The 26080-nt window shown below is 35.0% G+C and overlaps 3 protein-coding genes across 5 annotated transcripts; 2 read left to right on the forward strand and 1 right to left on the reverse strand.

Moving 5' to 3' along the window:
- The first annotated feature begins 20 nt into the window (after positions 1–20).
- LOC126761645 (39S ribosomal protein L2, mitochondrial) lies at positions 21–1207 on the forward strand. The gene is made up of 3 exons (XM_050477999.1): positions 21–607; positions 669–881; positions 944–1207. The coding sequence occupies exons 1-3, from the start codon at positions 124–126 to the stop codon at positions 1147–1149; spliced, it is 903 nt and encodes a 300-aa protein (XP_050333956.1). The 5' UTR covers positions 21–123; the 3' UTR covers positions 1150–1207.
- On the reverse strand, positions 1170–2551 carry LOC126761643 (ubiquitin fusion degradation protein 1 homolog). Its single transcript, XM_050477998.1, has 5 exons — positions 2433–2551; positions 2243–2369; positions 1742–2169; positions 1500–1679; positions 1170–1441 (listed from the first exon to the last, which is right to left on the reverse strand). The coding sequence occupies exons 1-5, from the start codon at positions 2433–2435 to the stop codon at positions 1277–1279; spliced, it is 903 nt and encodes a 300-aa protein (XP_050333955.1). The 5' UTR covers positions 2436–2551; the 3' UTR covers positions 1170–1276.
- Positions 2552–3001: 450 nt separating this feature from the next.
- On the forward strand, positions 3002–26080 carry LOC126761633 (sodium-dependent phosphate transporter 2). 3 transcript variants are annotated; one of them, XM_050477961.1, is made up of 8 exons: positions 3002–3117; positions 16784–16836; positions 16920–18246; positions 19050–19475; positions 19550–19720; positions 19788–20751; positions 20823–21008; positions 21701–26080. In XM_050477961.1, the coding sequence occupies exons 3-8, from the start codon at positions 18054–18056 to the stop codon at positions 22167–22169; spliced, it is 2409 nt and encodes an 802-aa protein (XP_050333918.1). In that variant the 5' UTR covers positions 3002–3117; positions 16784–16836; positions 16920–18053; the 3' UTR covers positions 22170–26080. The 3 variants fall into 3 exon arrangements, with proteins under 3 accessions (XP_050333918.1, XP_050333920.1, XP_050333919.1); XM_050477963.1 differs by lacking the exon at positions 3002–3117 and adding an exon at positions 3158–3270; XM_050477962.1 differs by lacking the exon at positions 3002–3117 and adding an exon at positions 15440–15546.

Here is a 26080-nt window from a genome sequence, read left to right on the forward strand (position 1 = left end):
GCTTTTAAAAATATGAAATATACAACCCTGCTCGCAAACAGCTGATTAACCCCATTTGGACACATTTTAGACCGCTGGATAAACATCAACTAGCTATTTGCTATTATTTCTATTATATAAAAAATGAATAACTTAACCCGTTTGTTGGCTAGTTGTACATTAAATGCTTCCCGTCATCAGCTATTAAGCAACAGCGGCATTGTGGCCGCTGGTGTTCTAGTTCGTGGGAAGTGTAAGGTGGTAGAGAAACCGAAACCAGGTGCTGGTCAGCAATTTCGACGTGTGGTGCACTACCCTGAAGAATACACCATAGAACCATTGAAAATCACTCATTTAGCAGGCCGCGATCCAGTGAGCGGACGCTTGGTGGCCAAAGGCATTGGTGGTGGAATAAAACAGAAATTCCATTGGGTAAAATGGGTACGGGATGGGCCGTTGGAAGGACCGCCACAAGAAGAACGAGTGATAGAAATAATCGATGATGGTTGTCGCACTGCAAAAGTGGCACTTGTTGGCGTAGGAAATGAACTCAAATATATATTAGCAACAGAAAATATGAAAGTGGGTGACCTCATAAGAACTTCTCGATTTATACCGCGTATACCTGGTGAGAAAATTTGTCGAACAATGTAATAAATTTGATATATATAACTTTACGTATATTATAGTACGTCCAAATGAAGGCGATGCCTACCCCCTTGGAGCTTTACCAGTTGGTACACGCATACATAACCTAGAGAAGAATCCCGGTCATCCATTTCACTTGATACACGCCGCAGGTACTTTTGGAACAATTTTAAGAAAATTCGATGATAAAGTCGTGGTTCAGTTACCATCAAAACGTGAATTTGCATATGATCGTACATGTATGGCTACAGTTGGTAAGATCTTTACTTCAGTAAAGTTATGTATAATATGTATTACATAAAAAAAATTATTACAGGTCGCCTATCAAATGTTGAGCACAATAAAGAACATATTGGAAGCGCCCAACGAATGCGTCAACTCGGCAATCGCCCACGTTCCGGTTTGTGGAAACGAAAAGAAGGCAAACATGGCCGAAAGATACGCAAATTACCGGCAATGTCTCTCACATCACCGCCACCCCAAAAGAAAGACGAAGTTATTAATTTAACTTTGAATTTGTAAATGCATTGAGTAATAGAGAATTTTGTAGTTCTGTGGTTATTAAAGTTTAATGAACAAATTTATTTTGCATTCTTTTTTGAAAAGCTTGTTAAACTACTTATGTTAGTATAAATATTTTAATATAATTTTACAATTTACGTGTCTTCATTGAAAAGCCTTGACCATGGAAAGTCTCTGGCTCACCGTCTTCACCGTCCTTTTTAGGAATACGTTCGTTGATTGGCTTGATAGAACGGTCAAACTTTAAGTATCCAAACTTGTAATCGTAATCGGGTACACCACGAGCGAGTACCTGCAGTAATGAAGGTTTTAAGGCATATAGGTTTTATTTAAAAACTGACTATACCAACCCTCTTAATAACAGGTGTGTCTAGCTGATTATCTTTCTTTTTCTTGCCATCCAGACGTACACCAGAGCCTTTAAATGTTTCAACTACCTCTTCCATAACATGATCTTGTGGTTCCTCTACAGGTGGCTCTTCAGCTTTAGGTTTATTCGCTTCATACCCTATAGCAGCTTCGAATTCCACCTATTTATTTATATTAATAGCCTTTTAAATTTAGAAATATATGTGTTTGACATAGAACTTACATTCATATCACATTCAATAATGCTGACAGCATTACCAGGACGCGTTTCTAGCACACATAATTCATAAACCTTCTTATTATATTTGATAGCAATTACATCACCGGTGGTAAGACAAGCAAAATTACGAAGAGCATTTTCCAAAACAGCTTTAGGATTAGTAATATCTAAGAAATCAGTGCTTTGTGGTTGAAATTTTGAAAAGGTTGCCACTGGCAAGCTGACACTTTCAATGCGAACCGGACAGCCTTCCGTAAGCAAAAGATTTTGCATCATCCACAAAGGTAAATAGCATTTACCTTCCTCGGCAACGAATTCGAGTACACCTGCATGTGTTGTGCGTTTTTGCGCTCGATTCGTCAGCTTAAAGAGCATTGGATATTCAACGTTGTGGCGTGTAAGCACATCTAACGCTGATGGTGGCATAATAACTACACACATACACATTATAGAAAAGATTACGCTAATAGGCTTGCATTTAGGTATGTTAAATGAAATACCTACTTTTGCCACCACGTTCTAAATCTTCTCGTTCGTTGCCGGGCAACATGGCTACAGGGAAGCACTTGTATGTCTCCTGGAAGCTGCGCCCATTATCCAGGAATTCCATATTGAAACCGTTAAAATGAAACTGTGACAGCAAAAATTATTTCTATTAGATATTGTTTATATGCGTTGTTATTGAAATATTTACCATTATGTATTTACCGTACACAACTCAAAATTTTTGCAATGACTCGCTGTTATTGTTTTTACTTTGTTTACAAAAACAGCTGTCATTCATTGCTACTCACAATGCTGCTTCGCTCAATTTTAACTTCACCATTCACAATAATTTATAAGAAATAAATTTAATTAAACTTATAAAATGTTAAATTTAATTCTTCTCTGTGTCAACTATTTCGAAATTTGTTTTATTGCTTTTGTTTATTGCAAAATTGTTGTTAGGCTCTTATATATTTTACTACAAATAAGTATAACCTAATTCAATAAGAATACAACTTAAAGATTATTTTTATTGCAATGATTTAATGATAGCATTCCGAAAACTATTAGCTGTGTTTTTAATTAAAACATAAAATTAGCTATGTGTTTTAATTATAATATAAAATTAAAAATTAAAAGATAAAAAAACTTTAAGCGGAAGAGGGTAAAACGGAAGGCGCCAATTGTCAAATGCATATTCACACATACATCAAAATTAAAAGGGCAACTGAACTTGTGTGCTCTTCTACGCGCTCGCTGCAGTACAGAACAGACAAAACACATGCGCTTGCTCGATATTCGCGCAGTCAGTCCAGCTTCGCTCTCACTGGCAGAATTTTCCATTTATCGCTGCAGTTGTCGGAAAAATTGATTTCAAAATATTTCCCATACAAGTGAGTACTACATAGAAAAATAATTGCAAAGTGATTAAGTCATTGCAAAGATTATCTAATGTGCAATGAAAGTGCTAAATTAATAAAAATATAATGCATAAAATGTGAATGTTATAAGTGATAAAATAGCAGAAAAAGTGTTAACGGTTCGCAGTGAGTAAAATGTGTCTGGAAAAATGTGGGCTGGTGGAGCGAGTGAAGTGTGGAGGAGTGGTATTTAAAGTGCGGTGGGAGATTGTAAAGGTTGCCGAGAAAGGCATGTGAATGTCAAGATAATAAAAGCAAGCGTTGATAATGAGTGGCCAAAATTTAGGTAGCAGGATATAGGCAAAGGAGTAAGCAGTTCTAATGCGGCGCAAATACTGGATGACACACAAGTGTAACTTTGCGTGTGTTGAGAAAAGCCGCAATTGGCGCCACCCGTAACTAACTAACAATTATTGGTAACACGCAGAATCCAGCAAGCCATCAACTCCTTTGAAATATCTGATCAATTCGGTGTAATAAGTAAAGTTTTCAGTTTAAAATTGCACGACGGGTGAACAACGGAATTTTATTACACTCATGCAACTATTATCATCGCTGATGCAATCAACACCTGGGTTAAAAATCAATATATGAACAATATACATTGGTCTGGCACTGATTGGATGGGTGGGTGTGTGTGTGCGTCTGAAGGGGTGTGTTGGTGCCGACATCCCGGCAGAGGGATACATAAGTGATCAGTGACTGTACAGTTTGATTTAAAACAATTTTACAGATATCCAAACACTTTTAATTGTGCGTTTTCAATTTCAACCGATTTTAACCGGAAACTGATGAAAGTTATAAGGACGTAACATACTCACAGGCAACAACACGAAATATATATGTACATATACAATACATACATGTGTATATACGTACAACATAATCTGAAAAGTGTGTGGCGCGACATGTGGCTGCCAAACAGCAGCTCAGCAGCTGCTTGTAGATATGTATGCTTATATTTTGCCTACGCGCTATGCCTGGCAGTAGCTTTAGCCGTTCTGCTTTTGTTGTTGTTATTGTAATTATTAAGAGCTGCTCCTCTTATTCCTGTTGTGGTACGCACACATTTCACGTGTCCTTGAATGGCGTGTGCTATTCCTGCTATGCTTATTGTATTAGCCTGCGGAGCATCCACTTTCAATTACTTTTGAAATGCCATTTATTTGTTGTGGTTTTTGTTCTTGCATACATATATAGTTATTACTCCTTTACGTACAAATTTGCGTAGGCAAATCAAATCTACTTTGGTTTTTCGCTCAGTGGTCCAAATTACTTAAGTACATGCGCTGACTTACATAAATGTATACCCTTATATTAATACATATGTACGTGTGTTTGTATGTATGTTTTAGCGTCTCTGACTCCCTTTTTTATGTTTTAGCGAATTGGATTTTCATTATTCATAACCTTTGTTGTACAGTACTCTTGAGTCATTCAAAGTGCGCTGACCGACCATCAGTTTCCTTTTCTTTTCTTCCTTTTGTATCTTAAATGTATGATTATAAGTACATTTGCTTTCATATATACATACATTGTATGTAGTATATAACAAATGTAGTACAAAAAAATTTTGCCATTTGTTGTTGTTAAATATACACCTTTTGACTAGTGTTCCTATTATATACTCTTTTGTCTTTAGTAAATATGGAATTAAGAAAAAAATTTATACAACTGAGACCTAAGTTTAAGGTTTTTATTTATGCTGGAATAGATTTGATTACTTTACTTAGACAATAATACTATATCTGCAAAATTTAATCAGAGCTGAGCCTCATTATTTGTCTATTCAAAATAAAAATAAATATCTGTTTATACAATTTTCCGATATTTTAATGCGCACCGTACCGGTTATCCTCGACATTTTCTCTAAAATGGTAAACCCGAATAAAAGAGAAAACAAAAAATCGTCTATAGTTTTGCGTAAATAGGATGCCATATTTTCGAACCAACCTTTGGCACGTTTTTTAATGAGTTTTCAATAGTATTACAAGACGCTTAGTTCTTTTTACATACGAGCTATATATAATTTTTTCAATACGCATAATTTTAGCCAACAGCTGTTGTGTACCAAATCTTATGTCAAAAGCCATATAGTTTTGTTGTTGTAGGCGAAAGTGCAGCTGTCCGCATTGTTAAAGTAATGATGACATTATTTATGCAGTTGAAGCAATTCTGTGAAAATTTGATAAAAAAAATTTAACTCGACTTGGCATTTTTATGCTCTCAGTCAGTAGCTGGAACTATGTTTACTAAGAAGTAATTTAAAATAATTAATAAAATTTATGAAAGATCAGGAAAGTTTACGCAACGGGAAACCCTCTCAAAAATAATAATTTTTTATAAAAAAATTTGTAACTATAAAAATTTGTAATTATAAAAAATATTTTTCTTTTATAGAAAAAATAATCGTTTTTGTAAAATAAATATAGAAAAAATAAATAATTTTTATTATTTTTTATAAGAAACTAAGAAATTATTTTTTTTAAAATATTAAATTAAATAAATTGAATGTGTATAAATGAAGCAGTTTAGAAATCAGCGGGCAAAAAAAAAGAAAAACCGGCATGTGGATGCCTTCGCTATAAAAAATATTGTAAGTTAATACTTTTTAATTTTGTAAAATAATAATTTTTTTTTATAAAAAAAAATATAACAATTTTTTTTTTATTAAAAAATACAAATTTAAATATTGTAAATTAATACTTTTTAATTTTGTAAAATAATCATTTTTTTATAAAAAAAATATAATTATGTTTTTTATTAAAAAATACAAATTTTTTACAGCGAAGGCATCCACATGCCGGTTTTTGTTTTTTTTTGCCCGCTGATTTCTAAACTGCTCCATTTATACACATACCAATGGCCTCGTGTTACAAAAATTGTTTTTATCCTTTATCCTTTGTAATTACATTGGCTTGTGTGCGCACACGTGTCCTGTGCTAGCTCATCTTCATTTATAAATAGTAGATTTATTGTCCTTTTGCCTGAAATTATCAACGGTGATGTTGTGCTTATAAATAATGGATTAATATTATCTTGAGTTGCAAGTGCTTGTTTTACGATATGTACAGGCATACTAAGTGCTATCTTATCAAAAAGAGAGAAAAATAAAACAGGTGAGATTCAATCGAAAAACTTGGCAATTAAACCTTTGGGAAATCGGCGAGACAATGCGATAGTTGCTAGTATGGATAGAGTGTGTCTTGCGTTTAGCATATCACATATGCTATAAAAGCTATTTTTGTGAAACAATTTGTACTTTATTGTGCCTTAGAAATGAAATTTATTATTAAAAATCTTACTATTTCAAAACATACGTCAAAGCAATATATAGGAGTCGCCAGCTTGAAGAAATTTTTCTTACTGAATGCGACTTGCGAGAGTTTTAATCCTGTTCCCATTGCAGTCGGGTCTTAGTTATCGGAACGTATTCAGATTTTTATTCGGTCAAGAACTGTCAACTTGGTACCAATCCCCGAAATTACTTTAGAAATGTTTTCTACCGCTACAACAAGAATAAAAACATTGAGCCCTCTATATATACTGCTGGTTCCTTCTACTAGCTTTCCCCTTACATTGCTCACTATCTTTGCCCGAATAAATACTTCCGAGAAATTCCCTCTCATTTGGTGCTTCAACAATTAAATGCTGGCACGAAAGTTCAATGTAGGAAATCAATATGCATAACTGTACATTACAAAGTCAAGGTAAATGGCTGCAAAAAAGCAAAATAAATAAATTCCATCGAATCAGCAAATTCACTGCTAATGTGTCAATGGCGCAAGGCATTCATATAAGGTTCGAGTATTGTTAGCGGCACTGGCGAAAACACACACGAATCAATACGATATATGTACATATATATGTATGTATGTGCAGGCATAAAAGCGGTTAAAGCTAACGATCGCATTCAGTTAAACATGCAACCTATAAATAAATGGCATAAAAAACCTATCAGCGTGTTGATTAAGCACTGCAATGGGGAAACTTCTAAAAATATATAAATGATTTTTTCTATTTTTTGCTCTGCGACAAGCCGACTATGTTCTGAAAAAAAGCGCCAATTTTAATTAACTCAGTAACCAGTGCCGATGTTTCACCCATAAATTAAGTGAAAAGTTATGTATTTATTTAATTTGTATACTCTGTCGCTCAGAAGATATCAATCTGAAATTTTGCAAACGTTTTTTTCTTCCCGCGAAATCACGTCGCAACTGTTAAACTATATCACATCGCGGAGCGAGAGTCACCCAAGCACTGGCCAGGCATGGTGTCTGCGTTTCTTTTATAGCGCCAACTGCCAGCCAGCTTCCCGCGAAATCACCTCGTGACTGTTAAACTACATAACATCACGGCGGGAGTGTCACCCAAGCACTGGCCAGGCACGGTGTCTGCGTTTCTTTTATAGCGCCAGCTGGCAGCCAGCTTCCCGCGAAATCACCTCGTGACTGTTAAACGCATAACATCACGGCTCACCTCTGGCACGGCAGGCACTGGACGGTGCCTGTTTCTTTTATAGCGCCAACTGGCAGCCAGCTTCCCGCGAAATCAACATAACATCACGGCGCGTTTCTTTTATAACTGGAGTGCGAAATCACCTCGTGACTGTTAAACTACATAACATCTCACCCAAGCACTGGCCAGGCACGGTGCCTGCGTTTCTTTTATAGCGCCAGCTGGCAGCCAGCTTCCCGCGAAATCACCTCGTGACTGTTAAACTACATAACATCACGGCGCGAGAGTCACCCAAGCACTGGCCAGGCACGGTGCCTGCGTTTCTTTTATAGCGCCAACTGGCAGCCAGCTTCCCGCGAAATCACCTCGTGACTGTTAAACTACATAACATCACGGCGGGAGTGTCACCCAAGCACTGGCCAGGCACGGTGCCTGCGTTTCTTTTATAGCGCCAGCTGGCAGCCAGCTTCCCGCGAAATCACCTCGTGACTGTTAAACTACATAACATCACGGCGGGAGTGTCACCCAAGCACTGGCCAGGCACGGTGCCTGCGTTTCTTTTATAGCGCCAACTGGCAGCCAGCTTCCCGCGAAATCACCTCGTGACTGTTAAACTACATAACATCACGGCGCGAGAGTCACCCAAGCACTGGCCAGGCACGGTGCCTGCGTTTCTTTTATAGCGCCAACTGGCAGCCAGCTTCCCGCGAAATCACCTCGTGACTGTTAAACTACATAACATCACGGCGGGAGTGTTTCTTTTATAGCGCCAACTGGCAGCCAGCTTCCCGCGACACCTCGTGACTGTTAAACTACATAACATCACGAAATCACCTCGTGACTGTTAAACTACATAAGCACTGGCCAGGCACGGTGCCTGCGTTTCTTTTATAGCGCCAACTGGCAGCCAGCTTCCCGCGAAATCACCTCGTGACTGTTAAACTACATAACATCACGGCGCGAGAGTCACCCAAGCACTGGCCAGGCACGGTGCCTGCGTTTCTTTTATAGCGCCAACTGGCAGCCAGCTTCCCGCGAAATCACCTCGTGACTGTTAAACTAACATAACATCACGGCGGCCAGGAGTGTCACCCAAGCACTGGCCAGGCACGGACTGTTAAACTACATAACATCACGGCGCGAGAGTCACCCAAGCACTGGCCACGGTGCCTGCGTTTCTTTTATAGCGCCAGCTGGCAGCCAGCTTCCCGCGAAATCACCTCGTGACTGTTAAACTACATAACATCACGGCGGGAGTGTCACCCAAGCACTGGCCAGGCACGGTGCCTGCGTTTCTTTTATAGCGCCAACTGGCAGCCAGCTTCCCGCGAATTCACCGCATGACTTTCAAATAACATAACATCACAGCGCGACAGTCACCCAAGCACTGGCCAGGCACGGTGTCTGCGTTTCTTTTATAGCGCCAGCTGGCAGCCAGCTTCCCGCGAAATCACCTCGTGACTGTTAAACTACATGACATCGCGGCGCAACAGTCACCGAAGCACTGGCCAGGCACGGTGCCTGCGTTTCTTTTATAGCGCCAGCTGGCAGCCAGCTTCCCGCGAAATCACCTCGTGACTGTTAAACTACATAACATCACGGCGGCAGTGTCACCCAAGCACTGGCCAGGCACGGTGCCTGCGTTTCTTTTATAGCGCCAGCTGGCAGCCAGCTTCCCGCGAAATCACCTCGTGACTGTTAAACTACATAACATCACGGCGCGAGAGTCACCCAAGCACTGGCCAGGCACGGTGCCTGCGTTTCTTTTATAGCGCCAGCTGGCAGCCAGCTTCCCGCGAAATCACCTCGTGACTGTTAAGTCACATCTCATCGCAGCGGGATAGTGATCATTTTATACCCTTTCATGCTAAAATAAATATACCTGTGAAGGGTACTACAGCTTCGGTGCAGAGGAAGCTAACTTTTTTCTTGGTCATCATTTGTTTATACAGCATTCCAATAATTAATTGAAAATAAATATGAATTGCTGGTTGACGGCAGTTATTAATATAAATATTCAATGCATGTTTATCCGTATATGCACATACATGCATGCAAATATACAGAAAAGCATGTGTAATCAAAAATTTATCCCCACAAGTGTCTGTCAAATAAACACCCCTCACCCACACATCGCGTATTCTGCGAAGTCGCTTTTAAATCGTATTTCATAACATTCTCCAAAGTATTGCGAAATCCAATTTCAATTTCGTTTTCCTTTTCCATTTTCTTTTCATAATTTGCATATTAACCATTTGTTTGTGCGTTGCATTGTTTTTGCTTGCATGCGCTTTTAGGTGTCTGTACATACATACATACATATGTTTATATGGGCAATTGTGTGTTGTTGTTATTGCAGAATTTCGCTTGGAAATCCATTTTTATACTCACTGGTTATTATTTATTTATTACAATTAAGATTTCCCGTCAGTTTCTGCCGATTTGCATTGCAACAACATATAGCAACAAAATTCGAATAACATCACAGCAAAGCATAGTGAAATTCTACAATAATAATAGCAACAATACCCTACCGACACGCGCTAAAATTTTGTTTACACCTTTTGTCTACCTTCCACCTTCCTACTGTCGCCGCCTTTTCACACTCCACCGCACAAGAGGTGGCAATTTGGATGAAAACACACGTTGTAGTATATTCAGAAAAGTAATATTCTACGCCAATAAAGAAGAAGAATATTCGAAAACAAGTAAGGCAGTACTAAGTTCGGGTACAGTCGCGAATTAGATACGCTGCCGATAGAAATCAAATTATACGCTAAATGAGGGCTAAGAGAAAATATGTGCCGATTTCAACTAGTTTGTGTGTCAAATTACCATTTGGGGCGTTAGCTTGTTGAACAGTTTGGTTGTCATAGGCATAAATCCACGTCTCGTCACCAGTAATGATGTATTTGATGAATAAAGGACTCTCAACTGCGTTTGTCAAGTATTTCTGTGACCTTTACTCGACGTACTTTTTACACATTTTGACACATTTTGCTACGAGTCTAGTCTAGACACGCTTCACACCCAAAACGCTAGCCAAATTGAGTAGTGTTGATCCATAAGAGTTGTCGAGCTTCTTTGCTATCTCTCTGACATCAATATGGCGGTTTTTAAGCACCGTTCCTTAAACTCTTGCGATATTATCGTCAATGACAGAGGCACGTAGAGAACGTAATATTTGCATTATCAAATTTCATTCGAAACGTTGAAATTGTTTGTGATTTTCATTAATAAATACTACGTGTAATACTAAATACTTGTAATGCTGGGCGAGAAGAAAGAAAATTGGTGTCAGTTTTCATTACTATATATTGTAGATAAGTGTATCACATTACACAAGCTCGATGAGCACTCATTTATTGCTTACATACATCTATAACTGGGTGAAATTTCCACTGCCGTTATGGCTTTTATGTATGTACTTGTATATCATGGCACATTTTTCCTTTAGACTCCTGTGCGGGAGGCAAACTTATTTGCATTTGCTCAAACTGGCAGGCCATCAGGCGTCACTTCAACTAGTTTATAGCACATTCGAACTCATAAAGTTACTTGTTTATAGTCAGGTGCTTATTTTTTATACCATTGTCGTCATAGCCTTTGCACACCCCTATGTCCGTTGAGTAAGCATTCCTTCAACAAATGTGTGTTTGTCCTGCTGCTGACTTCGTTTCATTTTTAACGAGTATATACCGCTTTATCTTTCACTTTCAGTATTCTTTGCTGCTGCTTTACCGGTTTACACTTTCTTGTTCCTTGATTTTGTTTTTGTTTTCCATATATTTTTTGCGACCTTTCGAAATTTTTGTGTTTGGTTTTTTGTTTGACCTTCAGTCGAATTTTGATGAGTAAGTTCGCGCGTGGTACAAGCAGGTGCTCGAAGGAATTTTGCAATCGTTTATTATCTGTTCAACTATTTTGAGTTGCAGGGGATCATCACATCAACGTTTTGCTCGTATGAATTTATTTGTTGTTTTTTTTTTTTGTTTTGTAACTTGGAAACAAAGCGATGTCGCTCAAGCCGATAGATTATTGTGCAGGCTGAAATAAAAATCTGATTTTATTTATTGCATATATATGTTTAGCTTACATTTAGGTGTATATAGCATACATTTAGGCATACATAGCATTCATTTGGGCAAATATAGCATATATGCTTATGTAGTATACATTTAGGCATATATGGTATATATTTAGTTATATATAGCATACTTTTAGGCGTTTAATATGGCTATGATTAAAAAATTGTGTACTCCTGCACTGAGTGCCAAGTAATTTTCACAAAGGGTTGCTCTTATTGCATATGCCAAAATTGTTATTAGCTTAAACGTAAACAAGCTCTAGATTTATAAGTATTTTAGTATATGCTGTAACCTCAATCATTTCACTGCTTCTTAACGAATGATGAGTCATAAACGTTTTATTGCTCTATGACTAATCGACAGTAGTTTGAGCTGACGCAGTTTCATATTTTTTTGTTTGCTTTTTAAGGTAGCTCAAAATAGTAACTTTTTATGCGAGGAGTGACTATTGGGAACTAAATGGAATTTCTCAAAATTTAACGCCTAAGTCACGTATATGGAGTACTACGCGATTTTAGTAAATAACGCTGGTATTTCAACAATGTTTTTTAGACTTTGAGACTTCGAATGTTGAATTTGTTTTGCTCTTCTTTGCAACCCTTAGTTAAGATGGAGAGAGGAAATGATGGAGAGTGAAATATAAAGTGCTTTCAATCAAATATATAAAAAGGTGTTTTTGATCTGATCGATTCTTGATACTATTACAGAGATTTCAACGCTCTTAATTTCTTTCTACATTATTTTAGAGCTGTAATTATTCATATATCGTATGCTGGCCCTTATTGCAAAATCAATGATACTTTCTTTAACGTTAAATAAATCCTTGGATACCATAAGCAATACGTCATTGTTGGCATGGTCGTCTAATTCGTGTAGTTGTGTAGACTTATACAGTAAAATTAAAGCCTTAGTGCTGAATCTGTTTTAGCTATTTGTGGCTCATACTTCCTTCCAACTATTTGTGTGCGTAGATATGCTGCTGCGTATGCATATTTATGCCTTGGAATATAGTATAAATTGAACGTATGACGTATTGTGCCGACTAAAAATACATAAACAACGTTTGTGTTTAAATTTATTGCTGCAGTTCTGATTAGAAAAGGCTATTGGTAGGATTTCGATATCAATTATAGCATATATCTACTTCGCATAGGGACCCCTGTAGGGATCATGAAGTATTTTTATAATTATTAGTTTCTTTCTACTAGGATAACTATTACGGTTCATCTCTATAACAGAAGGATTTTTACTATACCTTTTAAATTTTCATATATATTTCAGAAAATTCATACTTTGTACACCCTGTAGGAAAAATGTGCGAATTTTTGTCGGTCTTATAGCCCTGACAGACGACAGCGCTAATATTCATTAGCGGGCTTAATTTACATTTACTTGCGCATTTGACCCATGTTAATGCAAGTTTGTAATGCACAAGAATTTCGTGCATTTAGCTGAATTTACCAAATTTGGGTAGGCAACACTGCTCAAAAATGGCCGATTTTTGCTATGTTTTGACTGATGTCGCTTGAAATCTGCTGCCTCCTTTGCGTTTACAGCATCAGAGATAAGCAGTTTTATATTGCTAATTAAATTATGTGCAAGTATATTAACAAAAACAAATTTTAATATTTTTATATGGCAGAAAAGAAACAACGCACAGTTTGCTATCCATTTTGCCAATATTCTTAACTTTTTCGCACACTTTTTCCGCATTACAATCAGTTATTGCTTTTAATTTCACTCTATTATCTTTTAACGTAGTTAATAATAAACGAATTTTTTCTTTAAATTTATATTGATTTTCCAGAAATACCAAAATTTCTATTAATAAGTTATTTTAATCATTTTTAGTTCACTTTTTTTTTAAATAAATAAACAAATTTCACTATCTGCTATCAGCTGTCTAAATGCACAAGTCTGCCGTCTGTCAACGTAAAATTTCAATGCGCATTAGCGTTGCTTAAGGCGCATTAATTTTGCTCGTCTGTCAGGGCTATTAGGTAAGAAGTAAATGCTAGTGCTTATCACTACATAGATATGCTACTTAATGCAAAATTGCATCTACTAATCGATTGACCTGTTACAGTGGGCATAGAAATATTCAGTTTATTATATTTTTATTCGAAATATTTAAAAATATCATTAAACTTCTCTTATGAAACATATATATATATATATATGTGACCTGGTCTACGAAAAGGGGGCTTAGGTGTCAAAAAAAAGGAGAACAATTAATGAGATAACGAGAAACTGACGACTATTTTTAACAGCTTTTCCCAAAAAATTAGTTTTCGCACGTTATAGCAGAAACAGTGGAGAACGTAGAATCGTAGCTCGTGTCAGCTGGCACGACCTATCTTATGGGCGCGCAATGTAACTGCACAGTGAAAAACGCTACTCTCTTCTCTCTTTGACTTGGGATGACGTGAGAATTCACGACATTTGGATTTTTGCCGTGGAAACGTGTCAGCTGATTGCTCTCTCACAACGCAGGGTTGCCAATATCGATACACTGTAGTAATTATCAACTTTTATAATTCAATCTGTTCAATATGTTTGAAATTTTCATAAAATAACTCAAAATCAGAGTCGAATGCTATTATTTATAAATGTGTAAACTATTTTTAATAGATTGTTTTCAGTTTTGATATTTTATATTGTAAAAAATTGTAATTGAAAACAAAGGTGTGCTCAAAACTATATATGCGTATTGGGCAATGGCAACATTGTTCAAATGTAAACAAACAAAGATGGCTGATTTCTGCGTTTTTACCACGTTTTTCACTGTGCACACATTTTGCCGATGAGGAAGGAAAAGGAAGGAAGGCAGTAGCGTTTTTCACTGGCTGTGCTATTAGCCCCCTTTTCGTAGACCAGTAACATATGTATATTTTTTTTTTGATCAAAAAATTCGAACTCAATTTACCCTCATATTTTTCCTACTGGACAATAATTTTCCGCTAATAAGAGATTGCAGATTACCGTAATGACATTCAAATTTAATTTAAAGCAAAATGAAAAGTGGGAAAATTGCGCGCTTAACGAAAAGTTGTGTGTTTGAGAGACAATCACATTGGAAGTATTAGAAATATTTAGTTGGAACTGGTTTGAGGCTCGACAAACTGGAAGTAACTACTGGTTACTTGAAAAGGTGCGTGCTTTCAGTTGTACGCCTACATATCTAAATAGTTTTGGGAAAAGCATTTTGTACGATTTGCATGCGAATTCGGCTGATGTTTATCTGACAGTTAACAAAAGCGTCAAATTGCTCGAAACACCGGATGTTTCCACTGTTGTAATAATGCCGGCACGAGCTTATTGTAAATGTTATAAATTTTTTTATTGTTGCTATTGCTAATTGTTGGCAATTAAAAATCGAATGTATTGTATGTGTGCTAATATTACAATAAACCACTTTTGTTTACCGTTTCCTACAAAGTTGTTTCATAAAAATGCCATTGTAAATTATTTAATTATTTCGGATTGTTTGTATTTGGAGTCTGACTTTTAAACACTTTTTCCACAGTCACAATAATTTCTTTTCCATATGCCTTTAAAATATTTATTGTGTGTTTTTCAAATACAAATAAACTCGTACACTGCCAACTATGTATGCTTCCCCACTACCCACAGACCGTTTTATTTTGTGTTGACGTCTTAATTGTTGCCAATTTGTACTCCTCCAATTGCAGTCAAGTTGATCACTTAATTGTGTGCTACAGCGCAAAGCGTGTAGTCGTGTCAAATTTCACTTTTCGTCTGCATTTAGCACAACTTAATCCCTGATCCTTGCAGTGACATTTATAAATAGTTACGAAACTTTTACAAGGATAGCAAATGGTTGCTGCTGGTGTTGGTAATGATGTCACTGAGTGTATTCTGAATGAAATTGTTGGCTACAAGTGAAAGTAATAAATACATAATAAAATAGAATTTTGTAAAGGAAGTCATGTTTGGCCTAAATAATAGTATATACATGTACTAAATCAAGATGTATGTGCCAACTGATCCAATTTGACTCGTACTGGTCCATTAAACCGTGAATCGATACAAAAAATTGTAGATTGATACAACCTTTTTCTAATTTTTGTGAAGTTTGATTTCTAAATGTCATTGAGTGTGTGTTTGGCAACTGCTTGTTTGGTTATACGCGAAACATTTGCCTGGTGATTTTTACCCTAAAAAATTAACAACGAGTTCGCTTGGAATTTTTTGTGTTCCATTGGAATCACGTTTACAGAATCGTTGAAAATCTTGAAGAAGTATATTTGGGAGTCTACTTGAACACGAACATAAATATTTGAGTGACACAAGCATGCAGTTAAGCTCGTGAAGTCATTGAAAACGGGCTTCATGCGAATCGTCCAACCGACTCTGTTACTGATGATAACAACAAAAATATTTAAAGAAACACTGCTGTAAAATAATCGCTTTGTCTTCAAAGAGATAGCAGAGGATCTCAGCATCTCTTATGAAAACATTTAGGTTAATGTTCTGTTCGAAAAACATGCATATTTTGCAAAAACAACGTCGAGCTGAGAGCCCATTATTCATTAATGGTGACGAAACGTAGGTTTATCAATATTACGTCCGAACTCTCCATTAATTTAGCGAATGGCGCGCCAAAAATTAGCCGAAACCAAAAGAAAATACAAAATTCACTGAAGCCACTTCAGAATTAAATCAAATTAGCCTCTTTTGAAGGTGATAATAAAGGATTTGTATTAAAATACGTATTAAAATTTCTTTTTATCAGTCTGGTTCAAATTTGATCAAATTTGGTCAGATATTGAAGTTAGTTAGCGCTACATCAGGGAATGTAGTCAAATCGATTGTTAGAATGGAGTTGATAAAATCGTGGAGTGAATTTTATTTTAGTGAGAGAGAGAGATAGAGAGATACGATCCGCTGAACAACCTTTGCTGGGTTTAATTAGTGCTACGATTAGTATGCTTTACCGTGCGCTTTATAAATATGTCCTGGGTAGAAATATTTTAAGATGTTGTTTATAGTAAAAAAATTTAAAATATTTATATTAATAAACTTGCAACACTTAAAAAAATGTTTCAACCTCTATTTTGTATTTTTTGCAGACATGTTACTGTTCTCTCTGACGAATCAACTATTATGCTGTCCTAAACACCAGGTATAAAAAGCAAGCATTAAAAAATATAAAATTTTTTTTCGTTTTTCTGCTCTCCTAACTAATTTATTTGATTTTTCTTGCAGACAACAAAGACAAGCATTGCAAAAACAGCAGCAGCAACAACAAAAACAACAACTAATACACTCTCTATAACTTTATAACAAGAGATTTTCGTTTTCGCGCAATTTTAAGAAAAGCAACAACAACAGCCAGACGTCAACATAGCAAAGTCGACGCAAATATTTCTTAAAATCACCGAAAAATAAACGAAACGGAGAAAAGCGTGCCAGCAAGCCAAAAATTAAATTGAAAACAAATTACGCTTAAAGCGACGAACAACATAATACTCTTTTGAAAAAAGATAACGTTACGATAAACTACAAAGAATTTAAATTTCAAAAACTTTTTTTTCACACACATTTACACAAACCGAATTTGTTAAAGAGGCGGGAAGTGTGTTAATTAACTTCTTTTTATTTCCGCTTTAAGTACATGTAATTAAAAACTAGTGTGCGTGGCATTGTTTGCTTTTAGGCGCAGTTAGTTTGGTTAAAACTAAACTAGCTGCCTTAGTAAAGAATCATTTAAGCTTAGTTTAAGTGCAAGCGCTGCACGGCGTCGCTTTGAATTTCACCAACTTTTCATATTTTCGTAATGAAAATTGCAAACATGAAATTTAAGCGCAAATATGGCTGTTTAAATATTTGAAAAATAATATTAGTGTATTTTTCGAATATTTTATTTCATAGTATTCTATAAGTTTTCAAACATTATAAACAAATCCCTGTCTAATTAAGTCTATATCTGTCTGTTTGTGTCTTCTGTAAACCCCCCTACCCACCTACTGGTTAGTTTAACAATACATTTACACTTACACACACACACACACACAAATAAAGAGCAACTCATAACATTTAATGATATTTAAGCTTTCTTAGCTAAATACTGAATACTTTCGTAATTAAATAGCTAGCATTTGTGGTATTTGATTCAAGCAGACGCTTAACAATTTTCAGATTTTTTTCACATTTTCCTACGGCTTCTCTTACCGTGCGTATGCTTAATTTTTTATTTGAAAACTTCTAACATACTCTTTTAATATACACGCTAATAATTGTGAAAACGTTAAATCAAATGATATTATAATCAAATAACAAATAAAACAACAACAACTACATAAATCGTTAAATTAATTGCACTGAAAAAAAACGTGCAACATGGATGCGCTATCGCCCGATTTACTATGGATGGTCGTGCTCGGCTTTCTGATCGCTTTTGTATTGGCATTCGGTATTGGCGCTAACGATGTGGCAAATTCGTTTGGTACGAGCGTTGGTTCGGGTGTGCTAACTATAAGACAGGCTTGCGTACTGGCGACTATATGTGAAGTTTCTGGTGCAGTTTTGATTGGTGAGTGTAACTGAGCAAATCTTAACTTGCTCCTATGTACATATATGTAATCGTAGTTCAATCTGGACGATTTGTTCAGATAATATTACAATGCTTTGAACAATAATCTGTGCTAAATTTCGTGACGTTACCTTATCAAAGAATAAACTATACAAAACTTTTTCCAATCGTTCAGTTTGTATGGCAGTTAGGCACGATTACGATTCTTGCGGCGCCGCGATTTGATGGTACCGATGGATAGAGGAGGTCCTCAGGATTAAAAAATATATACACATATACCGTCCTCAGACGCATAGTTTTCGAGATATTTCACTTCAAAGTTCCACAATTTTACATGCAATTCACTCTTATTTTGTTTTGTTGTTGTTATTCTTTACATGTCATGACAAATACCGCCGCAAGTATCGTAATATTGCCGGCAGTTATGTGCTATAGTCGTCCAATCTGAACAAATTCTTCGATAGCAGATCTTTGGGTAATTAACCATGTCAAATTTCGAGAAGATACCTCGTCAAATACTCGTTTCCATACAAAGACTTGGTTTCGATCATTCAGTTTGTATGACAGCTACATGCTATAGTTGTCCGATATCAGCGGTTACGACAAATGAGCAGCTTCTTGGCGAGAAAAGGAGGTGTGCAAAATTTCATGTCGTCATGACAAAAACTACAAAAACTGAGGGTTTTATACAGACCGACGAACAGACGGATATGACTAAATCGGCTCAGCTCATCACACGGATCATTTCTATTTGTACTTTATATATCGTATAATTAATAAAATTAACTGTATAACATTTACAGGTTACAAGGTTTCGGACACTATGCGTAAAGGTATTTTGGAAGTTGGTCTCTACGAAGGCGCCGAAGAGGAATTAATGTTGGGCTGTGTCGCTGCGCTGGCAAGCAGCGCTATTTGGTTGCTGGTCGCCACATTCCTAAAGCTACCCATTTCGGGTACACACAGCATTGTCGGTTCAACAATTGGTTTTTCATTGGTGGCACGCGGTACACAAGGCCTTAAATGGTCCACTTTGGCCACGATAGTGGGTTCATGGTTCATATCGCCGGTGATGAGCGGCTTGGTCAGTATTTTACTATTTTTGGCAATACGAAAATTTATTTTGCGTGCCAGCGATCCACTAAAGGCGGGATTTCGGTCATTGCCGATCTTTTATGGTGTCACCTTTTTCATCAATGTTATTAGTGTGGTGTTGGATGGACCAAAATGTGAGTGTTAATTTTCAATGTAAACCTAACAAGAATTATATACTTATATATTATATATTATATTTCTTCCACAGTGCTTTATATGGATAACATTCCCACGGGGATTGCTATAGGTGCGAGCGTGGCGCTCAGCTTATTGGTTGCACTGCTTACTCAACTTATTGTTGTACCAATACAAAAACGTAAAATCGCTAAACAATTACGCGCTCAAAACCCTGTCAAATTCAATTTTGAGGACTCTGTTGGTGAGTAGCAGTTACGGCAAAGCTTTAAGAAAAAGAAAAAAATGCTAATCTCAAACTTACATTGCAGAATCCTCACCGTCCGGTAGTCCTAAGAAAAATCGTCGTCCATTATCACTCGTTAGCGATGGCAAACAATTGCCAGCGATTGCCGAAATCACCGAACTCGTCTCATTGACCGACAATTCACCGAAAACGTTTAAGTTAGCACCTTATGGGCTTAATAAAAATGGTCATGTGACCACACCAAACAACGGTTATACTGCAGACGGTTACAAGATCAATCCGGAAATCATAAAGAAAGCCGAAGACTTGCTGGGCAAAGCCAGCTTGGATAATACGGATTTGACCATTACTAGTTTGAATTTCATTGACGAGCAGTATCAGAATGGCAATGGCAATGGCTTGCTGCAGAATGGCAATAGGAATAACAATACCAACGGTATAGTATTGAATGGTGCTGGTAAAGCCAGTCAGCTGCAGGATTATTTTAAGCCGGGCGTCAAATCACCTTTGTTGGATACAAAGAGCTTTGAACATTCCAATGAGCTTCCAGCACACCAGCAACAGCTGCTCGAAAGCAACCAATCACCCGGCTGTGTTGCAAATAATAAAATTACACAAACTGCCATGGACACAAGTACCACCAACACTGCTACAACCACACTCATCACACCCGCTGCACCCGCTATTGCGCCAAACGGTGATGGACATTCACAAATTTCGGATGTGATAGTTACGCAAGCTACCACAACTACGTTGGAGCCCATAACAACATCCACAACTGCCAAAAAGGATTTGAAAGTGGTTGAAAGCGGTAGCAGTTTGGAAATGATGATAACGTCTACTTTATCGCCGAATTCTAGCAAAATACCGTTGATCGAAAGCAAAGAGTTGATACAAGATTTCAAGCAGACGGGCGATGCACCAGCGCACAATGACGAGGAGTCGGAGGAGGTGTCAATGCTATTTTCATTTTTACAAATTTTAACTGCAACTTTTGGCAGTTTCGCACACGGCGGTAATGATGTGAGGTGAGTAGCTGAAGTTTGTAGCTGTCATAAACAAAAAACAAAGTAACAATAAATATTCTTCTTCTTTCTAGCAATGCCATTGGGCCACTAATCGCGCTGTACATGATTTATAGAGAGGGTTCTGTGATGCAAAAGGCCGAAAGTCCCATTTATATTCTGATCTATGGAGGTATTGGTATCTCAGTGGGTCTATGGCTGTGGGGACGACGGGTCATCGAAACAATCGGCAATGATTTAACGAAAATTACATCATCCACGTAAGTGTTAATATTTTTGAGAAAATTTTACAGAAATTTTAAATAACAGAGTTTCAAATTACATTTATGCCATGAATAGATGAAAAGAAGAATTTTAATATATTGTTAGAAATGATATTTATACACTGAACAGATAGGAAAGTGGAAGACTCTGTAAATATATTGTATGTATGTATGTATAATGACTGCGACCAGCTGAGTCGATTTAATCTTACCTCGTTTAGATCGATAAGTCTTAGTAATTAATCAACACGGTCTGTCTGCCTTACTGTCTGCCTGTATATACGCGAACTAGTCTTTCAGTTTTACAGATATCGATCTGAAATTATGCACACATCCTTTTCTCTCCAAACAGCTGCTAATATGTCGATATCGCGAATATCGGACGAATATAGCACATAGCTGCCATACAAGCTGAATGATCGGAATCAAATTATAGTATGGAAAACTTTTTTATTTGACGAGTTATTTTCACGAAATTTGGTACAGCTGGTTTACCAAGGCCACGTTACAATCTCTGAAGAAATTGTTCAGATCAGACTACTATAGTATATCGCTGTCAAAGAAACTGAATAATCAAACTCAATTCCTTGTATGGCTTCTTTTTTTTTTGTGCAGGGTATTTTTCTTGTTTTTAAAATTTTGAGGTTAGCTAAGTTTTGATGATGATTTTGCCTTGCTTCCTTTTTCAGCGGCTTCACTATCGAGGTCGGTGCCGCGATCACGGTGCTATTGGCGAGCAAAATCGGTTTACCCATCTCAACGACGCATTGCAAAGTGGGTTCAGTGGTTTTTGTGGGACATGTGAGCAGCAAGGGACATAAACCAGCAAAAGCCGGATTCTCAAAAGAGGCTTCAGTGGAAGGCGCTGTCATTACATCATCCACTGCTACCACGCCAACAACAACGAATGCGAATGAAATAAGCGCTAAAATCACGGTGTCCTCATCGACAAGTGCGAACGCCATTGCCAATGGTGCCGGTGGTGCGCATTCTGTGGCTACTGGTGGTGATGCTGTTGCTGCTGCGGGTGCTGCTGTCGGTGCTGTCGATTGGCATTTGTTCAGAAACATTGCCTACGCTTGGATTGTGACCGTGCCGGTTACGGCGCTGCTCTCAGCTGGCATAATGTTTCTGATGTGCAGCATTGTTTTGGCCTAAGCCAGGTGGCAAGCAATATGCAACAAGGCGTTTAATTACAAAATAAATATATATTAAAAAGAAGAAGAAGCAGAGAACCATGTTACAATTATTAAGTATTCATCAAACTTACTAACGTAAGCGTATCTACAAATGTACACATTAACGATATTGTACTTATTATGATAATGTAATTTATTGTTATTATTAAAAAAAAAAAAACGATTAAAACAAAATATGGTATAATTAAATTAAAAATTATTAAAACAAAATTTGGCAGCGAATATGGAAGAATTGTAAACATGTTTGGAAAAAGCGATGTGTTGCATTTTAAATGTTTGAATATTTGCGAATTGAGTTCAATTGTAAGTGCCAGTTAGCCTGCCAGCCAGCGTCAATGCATGGATTCCATATAAACAGAAAAACAAATTAAACATTATTATTAAACAAAATTGAATATTAAACGAAAAAATGGAAAATGATAATATTTACAGTGGGAGCAACTAAGTACATATAATTAATTAAAGCATGAACTAAGTATTTCGTGCGTTGATTGTTTGATTTGATCGTCATTTAGTCATGACCGTATGATATTGGAAGCAAAAAAAATGTTTTTAATGTAGTTTAAACAACAAAATTAACACAACAAAGGTAAAAAAGATATTAATGAAAAGTTCACAGTCGCAACCGGTTGATTTTGGCAGTCTAATAAAATATACCATTTAAAAGCAATCGATATTTTTTTGTTTTTATTTTTTTACGGTAAATCGAATAAAAGTTAAGCGAATAGCAACAAAATTAAAAAAAAAAATAATAATAAATGTAATTATATATTTGTATTACAAAAATATATTGCAGTTTTTATGCTTGCGAAAATATTATGAAAATTAATATTTGAAAAATTTTGTATGGCGTATGTTAAATTTTTTTAAAAATAACATATTGTCTAACAATTAAAAGCAGTTAACGATAATCGCTGGAAAAATTTCTATCATTAACCAGATTTATGTTTCGTTTTCTACTCCGAGCAGTTAATTGTTTGAAAACTCATTGATATTTTATAGAAAAACAAATGTTTCCTCCGCTCAACCTCGAATAAAATGAATTTATTGTTTCTAAAACAACAAAATTTAGCAAAATAAAACTTTAATTTTTAAATAAAACAATTTGTAGGAATTTTTCATATAAATACAATATTTAATATTTTTTTGTTAAAAAAAATAAATTTTTTGTTAAAAAAAGTTAAAATTAAATTTTCATATAAATACAGTTGAGCAATTCACAACCTATCGTAAAGCATCGTAAAATTATAAAAAAACAAGTGTAAAAATTTATAATTTTACGATTTTACGATGCTTTACGACAGGTTGTGAATTGAACAAGTATTTAAAATTTTGTTGTTAAAAAAAATACATTTTCTTTTGTTAAAAAGAATCTAAATTAGTTAAAATAATATTTGGTTAAATTAAGTTATGTGCGAAAAGGAAGTTTGATATGTTGCAAAAAAATAAATAATTGTAGCTATCCAAGTATTTAGAGTACTATAAGTACATGAAAAAGCAAAGCAGAAAAATAAAAATGCAAATAAACAAAACAGGACATAAAGAATAATTAAAAACTGCTTGCAAAGTAATGGTTGAAGGATTGAATGAATCATAAAGCTATGCATAAAAGACAACAAAAAAATGTAATACATGTAAATAAGAAAAAAAAAACAACTTGGCAAGATTTGATTTTTTTGGTTTTTGTTAAAACAATGTCTACATCTTCTTTGGCACTATAACCGTGAGTCGGTCTGGGCCGAGAAAAAATAATTATGAATAATATTTATTTTATATCAATATAATTATTTATGAACTTAAAAACGAACAAAAATATTAATTTAATATTATTGAAACTTAAAATTTGGTACTTAAATTTTAAAAACTTATAATTACTTTAGTTGAGTTTACAAAACTGGTTTAAGTAGTTAAACTATAATTAAAATATAAAAAATAAGTTGTAAAATTTCAACACAAACAATTTCAATCAAAATTTTATTTTCGATGATTTTCTAGAAATCGAAAATTATCTAAAGAACCAAAATTTTATTTTCGAAGATGGTTTAGAAATCGAAATTTTTCTGAACACCCAAAATTTTATTTTCGAAAATTTTCTAAAAATCGATTTTTTTCTGAAGAATCAAAATTTTTTTTCGAAGATTTTTTAGGAAACGAAATTTTTCTGAACAAACAAAATTTTGCTTTCGAAGATATTTTAGAAATTAAAAATTTTCTGAACAACCAAAATTTTATTTTCGAAGATTTTCTAAAATCGATTTTTATGCACGACCAAAATTTAATTTTTAAAAATTTTTTAGAAATCGAAAACCCAAAATTTTATTCTGGATTTTTTTGTACAAATAAAATTTAATTCTCGAAAACTTTCAAGAAATCGAAATTTTTTTGAACAACTAAAATTTTATTTCCGAGTTTTTCGAGAAATCGAAACTTCTTTCAACAACCGAAACTTTATTTTCGAAAATTTTCTAAAAATAGATATGTATTTTTCTGAACAGCCAAAATCTTAGAAAGTTTTTTTAGAAATCGAAATTTTTCTGAAGAATCAAAACTTTATGTTGGAAGATTATAAAGAAATCGAAATTTTTCTGAGCAACCTATATATATTTTCGAATTGAGTAGTACAGCTCCGCTGAAGTACAATTCTTTTTGTTACAAATATTAATTTCTAGCGATTTAAATATTAAATTAAGCTTTCTAAATTTAATTACATATAAAAAACTTTATATAAATAAGTACAAATTTTTTTCTTATTTTTTTATAATTTTTTTTAATTTGTTTTTTGTATGAAATTATAAGCAGTTGTAATGCAGCAAATGTAATGACCTTTCAGACTACAGCATATAGTAAAAACAATAATAACAAAAACCAACTTTTGAAGATTCAAGTAATAATAAGACGCATACTTTGCATTAAAAAACTACAAATTTAAAAACTTCGAAACCCAAAATGAAAGAATGAAATGTCAATATTAGTAGCTAAAAAAATAATTAAATATAGCTGAAAAATGTATAAGAACAAACAATTTTATTGTCGTTGTGTATGTGACTAAAGATTACTAAAGTAATTACCAACAACTTTTAAACAAACAACAGAACAACAACCTAGTTAGTTAAGATAATATTTATGCAAAGGCAATAGAAAAAAAAACATATTATTTCCGATACAAAGAGTAAACTCAAAGAATATAACAAAGAAAAACAAAAATTAGCTATACTTTACATTTTTATTTTTACTCTGGCGAGGCTAAACATTGTTTATAGTTTACTAATTACACTCAAAGACTATTTCTGTTTAATGCATTTTCGAAACACTTTTTTGTTTTTGAAAGCTTTTTTATAAACTAAGCATAAAACCACAAAATATTTGCTTTCAAAGCTTAAAACTTCAAGAAAAATTTTAGTTTTATGACATCAACTCTATTAACAGAATAAAAATAGTTTAGTAAATGGCTTAGCCTAACAAGAAATATTTTTAAACACATTCGCTGTCCCTTACAGACTCCCAATCACCAATGAAATTACAAAAACTTAATTTATTATAAGTTTATAAAAGCTTTGAAATTCAACTAAATTCTTGAAACAAAAATAATAAACACAACAAATTTTCTATGACATAACAATATTAATAAGAAGATACTCATCACACTGTACCCAAAAAATAATTGTACGAACAACAGCGTTTTCAAAAGCAATTTTTATATAAAATTAATAAAAATACTAATTTATAGTGAATTGAGCCATATACAAAATTTATGTTATACCCAAAACCTTAACCAAAAATATAATAGAACCTCATAATGATAACTTAAAAAATAATAGTTGAAAAAAAAATAAAGTTATAATGAATAAACTGTCATAAGTTCCTCGCAAA

This window comes from Bactrocera neohumeralis, chromosome 6 (genome assembly GCF_024586455.1).
Source record: "Bactrocera neohumeralis isolate Rockhampton chromosome 6, APGP_CSIRO_Bneo_wtdbg2-racon-allhic-juicebox.fasta_v2, whole genome shotgun sequence".
NCBI lineage: Eukaryota > Metazoa > Arthropoda > Insecta > Diptera > Tephritidae > Bactrocera > Bactrocera neohumeralis.

Excerpts from the sequence above, each read along its gene's own strand:
- LOC126761645 (XM_050477999.1), top strand. The coding sequence starts at position 124 with ATGAATAACTTAACCCGTTTGTTGGCTAGTTGTACATTAAATGCTTCC. Across the intron at positions 608-668 it reads ATTTATACCGCGTATACCTG|TACGTCCAAATGAAGGCGAT; the intron begins GTGAGAAAATTT and ends CGTATATTATAG. Across the intron at positions 882-943 it reads TACATGTATGGCTACAGTTG|GTCGCCTATCAAATGTTGAG; the intron begins GTAAGATCTTTA and ends AAATTATTACAG.
- LOC126761633 (XM_050477961.1), top strand. The coding sequence starts at position 18,054 with ATGGATGCGCTATCGCCCGATTTACTATGGATGGTCGTGCTCGGCTTT. Across the intron at positions 20,752-20,822 it reads CACGGCGGTAATGATGTGAG|CAATGCCATTGGGCCACTAA; the intron begins GTGAGTAGCTGA and ends TCTTCTTTCTAG. Across the intron at positions 21,009-21,700 it reads ACGAAAATTACATCATCCAC|CGGCTTCACTATCGAGGTCG; the intron begins GTAAGTGTTAAT and ends TTCCTTTTTCAG.
- LOC126761643 (XM_050477998.1), bottom strand. Across the intron at positions 2,170-2,242 it reads TTTAGAACGTGGTGGCAAAA|TTATTATGCCACCATCAGCG; the intron begins GTAGGTATTTCA and ends GTATGTGTGTAG. Across the intron at positions 1,680-1,741 it reads TTATTGAATGTGATATGAAT|GTGGAATTCGAAGCTGCTAT; the intron begins GTAAGTTCTATG and ends ATAAATAAATAG.